A 9,515-nucleotide genomic window follows, 5' to 3' on the forward strand; every position below is an offset into this window, starting at 1 on the left:
AGAGAAAGAAGTGACAGGTTGAAGGCGGGGGGGAAAGGGAGGTGCCGGAGGTACCTCGGCATTCCCGGCGCCGGCATCTCCATCACGCCCCTCGCCGGGAGCCGCCCCCGCGCTGCCGCCAGTGCTGGGGGCGGCCTGGGGGGAGTTGTCCCTCGGCCCCCGCCCCGGAGGCGCGGCCCGGCCCCTCGCTCGGGTAGAAAGGGCCGGGCGGGGGCTGCGCGCCCGCAGAGCGCGGAGCGGCGGCGCGCAGGGCCCGCGGTGCCGGCATGGCTCTGGATTTCCTGGCGGGATGCGTGGGCGGTGAGCGGAAAAAAATAATCGTTAAAATATGGTGGGGAAGGGGGAGGAAAGAGGGAAAGGAAAGAGAGGGAGAGGGGGGTGAGAGGAAAAGAATAGTAAAAAATAAAAAAATAAAAAAAAAAAAAAAAAACAAGCAGAAAAATAGCTAAAAAAGGAAAAGGGGAGAAACGTAAGAAGGTAGGAAATGGAGAAGAGGCGTAGAAGGGGAAAGAGCAAAACGCTTTTAAAATGCGGAAGAAGAGCCGGCAGGTCGGCGGGCAGGGCTGGGCCGGCGCTGTTATTTTGGGAGCGGAGGATGGTGCCGGGCCGAGCCGAGCCGGGCCGAGCCGGGCGGGGAAGCTCTCGGGGTGCGCTCCGAGCCCTCCGCGGCCGTGCCCGAGGGGCTGGGAGGAGCGGGGGATGGGGGCAGGGATGGGATGGGGGCCTGGGCGAGCACAGGGACAGCGGGAAGGTCGGGAACCCCGAGCTGAGCACAGCGACCCCGGGCAGCTTTAAGAGGGAGAGGGGCGATCACGGGCACGCGTCCTGCGCGTCCCCGCGCGGCTGCGGCCGGCCTGCCTGCCCCTGCTGTATTTAGCAGTTATTGAATTGTGCTCAGGAGACTTATTCTCGCGTCTTTTCGGGCATTTGCCATTGCTCTTTTTCTCGCCAACCTGGCAAACATGGTTTAAAATTCCTTTTTCCAGCGTCTCTCTGATTTCATCCTGGTGCTCCTTGCCCTGCCAGGGTTCCCCCGGGATCGGCCCCCGCTGGCCTTTCCGTGCCGAGCACGGTGCACATTGCTGTTTGTCTCTCTTGGCCCGTGTTGCTGCCGTGCTGGCCTTAAACAAGCGGGGCTGCAGCATCCAGGGGCAGGCCCTGTGCTGCTGCCCGGGACAGGGAGGGCAGCTCCGCTCCAGGGACGTGGGAAGGAGCGCGGACGGTGCCAGCGGTCACTGGGGATGGCTGGGTCACCCTGCAGGGCCAGGGCATTCACTGCTCCGGCCTGTGTGTGCAAAACCCCGTGTTCAGACTGGTGTAACTAACAGGCCTGCATGTGGCTTCTAAAATGTCCTTTGATGCTAGAATGAAGCAAAGGTTTTCAGTAATATGCGATCCCTCTGCAGGTGCTGCTGCCATGCCTGGAAAGGCTGTAGGCAGAGAGCATTAATGCTCTGCTGCCTTCAGAGATGTTCACGTGTTTTCTGTGCCTGCACAGAGCTGTATGTACATGAAATATTGTGTTTTAGAGGAAACCTGCATTTTCTGCCCGCTGGATTTGCCTTGAGCTGAGGCCAGGAGTCATGGCTGCACATTCCATATGGTGTGGCACGGTCTGTAGTCACACAGCCCAACCCCTGCCTGGGGCTCAGAGCCTTCCTGGGAAGCATAAAGGCACCTGGTACTGGCCTGGGGGTTCTAAATTGTAGATCTCCTATCTCCTGACTTGGTAGGATGCTCTTTAGCTGGTTTGCCAACCATGGTGTGCACTCACACCTCAGGCTGGTGGTCCTGCTTGGGCTACTGCAGCCCCAGACCCAGGAAGGAGCTGCAGAGTAATAACCGTGGCATTTATTGCATTTCAGGTGCTGCTGGTGTGCTGGTGGGACACCCCTTTGACACTGTTAAGGTGGGTTGATTATGAAATATATTCACCTCTAAGTAGAAAACTTAGTTTCTCCAAGCAGTGGGGGAGGAAGAAAAAAATCCCCAGACACTGTGGGAGTGTAAATCTGTGTGGGAAAGCTTGGAGCAAGCCTCCACAAATACTGCTTTAGATTCTTCAGTCTCCAGCTCTTCAAAAGTGAAAACTTAGTAACATAAACCTTGGCCTTAAACTGCAAGTTCAGTACAGTAACAATGTGGTATTTGGAAATACAACTTTGCATTGAACTAAATTTTGTTCTAAGCTTGCTTCTCTGCAGCTGTTCAACACTAACTGCTGAAACTGCCTCTCCCTGCATTTGTAACTCAAACCCACTTTGTTAGACTGTTGGAAATTGGTGTTTTGTTTTCCCCTCAAGCTCTGCTATTACTCTTTAATTTGTAGCATAGGTGGAAATCAATAAAAATCCACAGTATGGAGCTTGTCTGGAGGCTGTTTCCTCCAAGTATTATTATATATTTTTATATCTTTCCAACTTAAAATTGGTTTCCTGATGGCTAGTTGTGTGTGTTACATAGACTTCAGCTACTATAAACACAGGATTTGAGAGCTCCTGGAGGGTCCCCAGCCAGGGCTCTCAGAAGTCCAAGCCCATTTTTCAGAACAGAATGACAATTAGAGTCATCTTTTGGCAGCCTTATCCCAAATCTTGCACTGCAGAATGGAAGGGATATCAGTGCATTCCCTGCTAAAGTAATACATCAGGTCACTTGACTGCAGCAGACAGCATGCCACGTAGTAGATCTATATTTGGAATACCTTTACCTTGCTGAATTTAGATATGCAAAAGCTGAGGGCTGATAGTGTGACCCCACCACATTCTGTATCCCAGCACATGGTTAATTCACTACAGAATTCCTGAGTTAGTGGATATTGATCCTCCTTGCAAGCTTGCAGTGCAAGCTGATAAAACAGTAAAATCTGTCTTTCTGTTGCTCAGAATGTGGTACATTTGACAGTTAAATAATTCAGCTGAATTCTAGAATATATTTTCAGGCATAGCATCATCCAGACTTGCACAATTTTTATTATGGTGGTACAGGGCCAGCTCTCTTTTTATCTCCCGTCCTGCCAAGTTTTTCATGCTTAACTGAAGGTGATCAGTCATTTCATTGAATCCAGTAAAAGTGCTAAAATTCTATGCTTAGACTAAAGGTAACCATGTTTGGGTTTTAGTTGGTGGTTTGTTTGTTTTTTGTTTTTTGGTTTTTTTTTTTTAACTGGAACAGCTTCTGTTGCATGAAGCTGAACATTTAACTGTAAAAACTGAAGCTCCCATGCTGGTTTCAGCAGATGTATCATTGCAAAATAGATGTATCAGCCTGGGAAAAAAGCATCTCAATTCACAATAGAGCAAATAATTTCTTTCTAAATGTTTTTTGAAATCCAGTGTGACACATTATATTTTCATATCCTTTAGAAGGTATTGTACATGTTTATCTCTATTTTGTTAAAACAAATACTAATGTTTGTATTATTAGCTGGCATAGCCACCAGTGTATGTGGAAAAACTAACCACCCTTTAAGGAAAAAAAAAAAAACATTGCATAACTTGTGTATGTATATGTGTTAATTCTTAACTTTTTATTGTTCTGCAGTGTTTAAAGGGCTAGCTGGTAGTCACCTTAGACTGTGCATTTTTAATATAACTGAACAATGGGAAAGGTCTGCTTAGATAAGCCAAAGTTTTAAGTCTGCCTTGGCATTTAAGCTCTTTTGGTTTTTTTTGGCTGGTGCTCGTGTTTCACAGAGCTGGGAGGGGGATGGTGGGACACACAGGGAGACCTTAAGCTGGTGAAGTCACCCTGCAAAACCTGCAGCTGAGCTGATCTCAGAACTGGCAAACTCTTTATCCCTGGTTTGTTGATGTAATGTATAAAATTGCTTTTTTGCTTTTAACTGCCTTTACTTTCTGAGCTAGGGGCTGTCTTCATTAACAGCAAAAGTGTTACTTTGTTGTAGATGACAGATAAGCCTCATCACGGGAGAGTTACCTAGTAAGTATAGCCCAGGTGAACACTTCTGTTTCTCTCAGTCTTAATTTATTCCCAAATGTATTAGTTCAAGTAAAGAACTGAAAGACTTATGAAGCTTTTTCCCTTTTTAATTTTAAACTGATGTGTCCCTCTTCTACAGCTATGGCATGGAGGGAGCGGGGTTTAAATATCCCTTTTTTTTTAAATGTAGTTTTATTCTGAACCCTCTTTCTGCTATGCATCTCTGGCTGTATACCCTCCCACGCACAGTGCCTCTAAAACCAAATCTCAGGCACACTGCTCTTGAGGTCTTAGCCACTACATATTCCTGGATGATGTTTTCATTGCTCAAATACTTTTGAAGTCACTGATTTCCCACATTATTAAATGCTTGGACTGTTTTGATGTAGTGCTTTGGGTTTCTTTATTTAGTCTTGAGTGCCTTTATGCAAGTCTTTAGTGATGTGAAATTACTGTGTGTTCTTACTGGACCTAAAATGTTAGTAACAATGTTTTCCCATAAGAAGGAAGCTAGAATACTGGGCAATGAAGGGAGCAGGTGGATGAACTTTGCACATGATTCATCTTTCCTATAGTTGTACACACTAAAGAGCTTACTGAATATGCCATTAATATGCATGAAAATGCAAGTTTCAGGTGCACTCATTGCTGTGGCAGTCTGCTGATGTGGGTACCCCTGTGTGACCAGCACTGTGCTCAAGAGAAAGAGAATTTTAATTCTTAGACCTGAGGAGTCAATGCTCCAAATATTCTACCCTACAGTAAAGCTTAATTGGTTAATATTTCATAAATTATTTAGACAAAAGTAGAGGGAGCTGTATACCACTAGGAAATTCAGCCCACAGATATGGCTAATTCTAAACTATTGAACACAAGCAGAAAAGATAAAGTAAGAGGGTTTCTAAGCTCCAAAGCCCTTAATGTGTGGAAGTCACAGACAAGGTTTGAAACAGTAACAGTAAATTCTACGTGGAGTAAAACCTTTGTTTGTGCAATTGTGACAGCTTGTTAAGATTTGCCTTTGCTTGTGGACCTGCTTCTTTAACAGTTTTGACAGTCTCTCTACCCCCAAAAGTCACTTGAAGTGACAGAGGAATTATTTTCTTTGAATCCTACTGTAAGCCTGCTTTTAATGCTGAGATGTTGCAAGACCCAAGGTGATCTCAGCCTCCCACCATGGCTAGCATACACTAATGTACATACTGAAACAACAATGAAAACTAAAGTTCTGATTTACAAAGCGTAGAATAACATGTTGGAGGAAAACCACTAAAACTGTCAATTTCTTTTTGCTTTGAAGGAAGTTAACCTGAATATAGGATTCTGACAAACCACCTCCATAAATTGTTTTCTAGACACACAGATGACTGGTCTTTCATTGCTGTGGTGGTGGTTTTTATTACTTTAGGCAACCATGAAAAAAATAAGTTCAGGAATCTTTACATAGATGTAAATTTTTTTCTTTGGCTCTGAGAGACTGAAGTTTTTTGGCCTGGAGTTTGCTGCCTGCAGCAGCATTACATGGGTGATAAGCTTCTTTTATGAAGATCATTGCAGCCCTCCATGCAGGAGATCAAACACAGATTTATAACTTCATCAATCCAGTAAAATCAACTAAGTTCATTGCTGAGTGTAGAGCTTTGCCTGAGCTAGGTAGAACTGAGACTCTTTTAAAGTGTGCTGAGGGCAAATAAGCATGAAAAAACAGAAGTGAAATTTTCCATTTTAGGTTAAAAAGCATCCAGACAAGGGATCTCCTAAGACAAACAGCTACAATACCATTTATCTCTCCAGCAGAACATATTGTTTCAGTTTTGGAAAGGTTAATTGATTGCTAACATCTAAAGGCTTGAAGCAGCTATACCCTCACCAATTGCTTGCATTCAGCAGGCTAAAAAACTAAAATAGACTAAAATTTAAAAGGACAAATGGCTTTTTAGTCCTTCCCTTATGCAAAGACAGACATCTTAAGAGTCACTGCCCAGCTACCCTCTGGAAAAAAAAAATCAGATGTCAATGAATGGGCCCCAATCTGGCATTTAGAAACACTATGGGTATTGTAGAAAGTTTCCATCCCTTTAAAATTATTCTAATCTCATGCTTGACTTGCAAATAGTTTTTTTAATTAAATTGTCTCAGGTTTGCACAGGTATTCCTTAGTGAGAATAGCTGCTATTCTTGGCAGCTAAAGAAAGTCCCTATTGTAGCCTGTACTGGAAAGCATCTGTTTGAAATTCTAGATGTCAATGTACCCTTCCACTAATTGGTTTGCTAATAGTTACAGGAAGTTAATGATCCTCTTCCCCTCATCTTTTCACCCCCCAACTTAATTCAAAACACACAAAATTTTTCAAATTATTGTGCCACACATGGCATTCCAGTGTCCAGCCCATGCTCTTGCATATGCATTGCTATAGAAAATCTTCACATAGGTACAAGACAGTAGCTTACCCTTTAGGCTCTTCCTGATGTACAAATTGGTATCTCACACAACTTTTTATAGGTTCGTCTGCAAGTTCAAAATGTAGAGAAACCTCTCTACCGTGGGACTTTCCATTGCTTTCAGTCCATCATAAAGCAAGAATCTGTAAGTACAAAATTATTGCTTTGTGTATTTTTTTTTAATCTTTGTGTATTTTGGCTCAGGAGGGTGGGAAAGCTGTTAAAAACAAAGCTGACAAATGTTGAAGATCAAGAGATAAAGCATGCTCTGAATCTCCACTCACTGCAGGGCAGATATTGTAGTCAGAACTTTGTCAGAAACTTTGGGAAGAAGATCACTAAGTCAGAAGATGGTATTTTGAGACTAACTTTTTAAATAAGAAGTTATTTAAATAACTAGTTTTCTGAGAATCTAAGCAATGAGTGCAGAAATTGGTGAAGTGTTTTTGCTACTCCTGAAACTTTAGGACCATTGTTAAAAAGCTGGCTTTAGGCTTTAAGTAAGCTACTTAAAAAGAAAAGGTATAAAATTTGCCAGAAAACTTATGTCTGGGTGGAGCAAGATTATTTTCTGAATGTCTTCAACTATATTTTTGTACTGCTAAATTGCTTAGATGTTTGTGTCCTGGGCAAAGATTAAATTCTTATTACAAAACAAGGTGGTTCTGATGGGGTACAAGGGAGAGCTAGAAAGGCTGTGCTCTGCAGTTTGAGGAGGCTATCCACACCACTGCTAAAAAGGGTTTTTCCTCCCTTCTTCCATTAGGCTTTTGGACTCTATAAAGGTATTGGGTCACCAATGATGGGACTGACGTTCATTAACGCACTGGTGTTCGGTGTGCAAGGAAACACCCTTCGTGCCCTGGGCAAAGACACTCCTCTCAACCAGTTCCTTGCAGGGTCAGCAGCAGGAGCCATCCAGTGCATCATCTGCTGTCCCATGGAGCTGGCAAAGACAAGGATGCAGCTTCAAGGAACAGGAGAATATAAACTAAAAACGAAGAACTACAAAAATTCTCTGGACTGTTTGATCAAAATCTATCAAAAGGAAGGGCTGAGGGGCATCAACAGGGGCATGGTCTCTACCTTCATAAGAGAAACTCCGAGCTTTGGCTTCTACTTCCTGACCTATGACTGCATGACTCGGTATTTAGGCTGTGAAGCTGAAGACAGTTACGTTATTCCCAAGCTGCTGTTTTCTGGAGGGATGTCGGGCATCGTCTCGTGGCTCTCCACCTATCCCATGGATGTGATCAAATCGCGGCTTCAGGCCGACGGCGTCGGGGGCGTCACGCAGTACAGCGGCATCCTGGACTGTGTCCGCAAGAGCTACCGGGAGGAAGGCTGGAGGGTGTTCACCAGAGGTCTCACTTCCACCCTTCTCCGTGCTTTTCCTGTCAATGCAGCTACCTTTGCTACTGTCACCGTGTTCCTAATGTACATGAAGTCAGAAGACAACCTTCCCGAATGCGAGCCGGGTCCGGTAATCCATCAGCCTTCCAGTTTGTGAACCTTCTCTTTGTTCTCCTCTTCCAAAGCCCAGCTGGTTGGGTTTTGTGAAACTTGAACACTTGACCCACACAGGTAGTGTAGATTTATGCTATCTGTATAAAGAATTCCTAAATGTATCCAATTAGGATTTCATCTCACTACTTGTATAAACAGCATCTTGCCTTATTCAGGAGTCCACATCTAGTAGTATTCAAGTTAGAGGGGGACCTGCCTTTAGAAAGTTGCTGTTGTGGCTCCAGAAAAGGCTCTGGAGAGTGTTCTAGCACCAGAAATCGAGTTTTCTTTCACTCAGGTTCTGAATGACGGAGTTGAGTTGAATGCAGAAATGTTTTCATGAAAGAAATACTCATTTTGAATGTGACAGGAGTAAGTGTACTCCTCTAAGGTGAAGAAGGGGGAAGAAGTTTAGTGGTGGAGGCATTTTTCAGGTAACCCTGAACTGTAAAGGTATGGACTAGCATTCAGCTAGTCCTGTGTTTTAGTTTCCCTTTGCTTTTATATGTCAATGGTTTTAGTAGCAACTTTGTTCATACTGATTTGTAAAAAACAAAAGAATTTGTACCTAAGTTACTCCCTGACCTTTCAGCTTTGAATAAATATCTTAAGCACAAAGTTAGCATCTGCACTCAAATGCACTTGTTCTTTAAATCTCAAGGCTTGTAAGGATTTAGGGAAACTCAAATCTAGTAGGACTGGTGTTGTTTGCCCTTACCTCTTTCTCATTTGGTGGGTGCACAGACTGCATTGAGTAGTTCAGTCCAGTGGACTTTGTTCTCTGAAGTTAATGCAACTTTGCACCACTTCTCCCAACATGCTCCATAGCAGCCAGTGATGTACAGAAGTCAAAGTCCTGCCTGTGGTATTGCACAAAATGTTTGTGAGTGCAATGTTAGCTTAGCAGCTTGAAGTATCTTAGAAATACATACATATTTAGGACTGGAGGTTTCATACCTTTCCAGAAAAAAGGGGTGTAAGTGTCCAAAATGGTTGCTGTTCAATACACTTGCATTATGAATTTAAACAATACTGATTTTATGTATTTAGTTACAGTGCTACTGGAAAGAAGACTGGAAAGGGTTTTAGAGAATTTTCTTGTTACGTTAATCTGCTGTGTTTTTGTTACCAGTCTGTTGAAGAAGAGTTGAATTAGCCAAAGAGCTATGAACAGTTATTTAAGATTTGAGCTAAAAGCTACACACATTTGGCACAAAGAGCCAGGAGGGAGGACTATGTGTGTGTGAGCGATGTTTTAAAACATATCAAACTAGTTCATTAAGTACAACTTGTTACACTTTTGGTTGGGACAAGTGCAATATGTGTTTAATATATCTATGAATTTTCTAAAGAAGCGTTATTTCATAGCATTTTGCACTGTAACAAAATATGCTGGAGAAACCTGTAAAATTGGTATGTCTTTTTATACCTTGAAGGTATGGTGGATGTTTTAGTGCCTACTTGCACTGAGATTCAAATTGAATGTTAAATCTGTCTACTAAGCTGCATATGCACAACAAATCACAGCAAAGACCATTTACACCTTTGTACAGGAGTATGTCAATCCTTGTATATATATTGAGGGAATAAATTTTTTTTTAAATTTTCCCTTTGATTGTTTGAAA

The 9,515-nt window shown here is 43.2% G+C and overlaps 1 protein-coding gene across 3 annotated transcripts; it reads left to right on the top strand.

The window, feature by feature from the left end:
• Window positions 1-13: 13 nt before the first annotated feature.
• On the top strand, window positions 14-9,515 carry SLC25A29 (solute carrier family 25 member 29). Of its 3 annotated transcripts, XM_064423394.1 has the most exons (5): window positions 15-300; window positions 1,866-1,909; window positions 3,908-3,942; window positions 6,446-6,529; window positions 7,151-9,515. In XM_064423394.1, exon 5 carries the CDS (start codon window positions 7,184-7,186, stop codon window positions 7,892-7,894), a length of 711 nt encoding a protein of 236 aa, XP_064279464.1. In that variant the 5' UTR covers window positions 15-300; window positions 1,866-1,909; window positions 3,908-3,942; window positions 6,446-6,529; window positions 7,151-7,183; the 3' UTR covers window positions 7,895-9,515. The 3 variants fall into 3 exon arrangements, with proteins under 3 accessions (XP_064279462.1, XP_064279464.1, XP_064279463.1); XM_064423392.1 differs by lacking the exon at window positions 3,908-3,942 and having other exon boundaries at window positions 14-300; XM_064423393.1 differs by having other exon boundaries at window positions 1,866-3,942.

This window comes from Passer domesticus, chromosome 6 (genome assembly GCF_036417665.1).
Source record: "Passer domesticus isolate bPasDom1 chromosome 6, bPasDom1.hap1, whole genome shotgun sequence".
NCBI lineage: Eukaryota > Metazoa > Chordata > Aves > Passeriformes > Passeridae > Passer > Passer domesticus.

What these genes read in the sequence shown, in the direction of transcription:
- SLC25A29 (XM_064423392.1), top strand. Translation starts at nt 267, where the DNA reads ATGGCTCTGGATTTCCTGGCGGGATGCGTGGGCG. An exon ending in CCTGGCGGGATGCGTGGGCG is followed by an intron (nt 301 to 1,865) that starts GTGAGCGGAAAA and finishes ATTGCATTTCAG; the next exon opens with GTGCTGCTGGTGTGCTGGTG. An exon ending in CCATCATAAAGCAAGAATCT is followed by an intron (nt 6,530 to 7,150) that starts GTAAGTACAAAA and finishes TTCTTCCATTAG; the next exon opens with GCTTTTGGACTCTATAAAGG.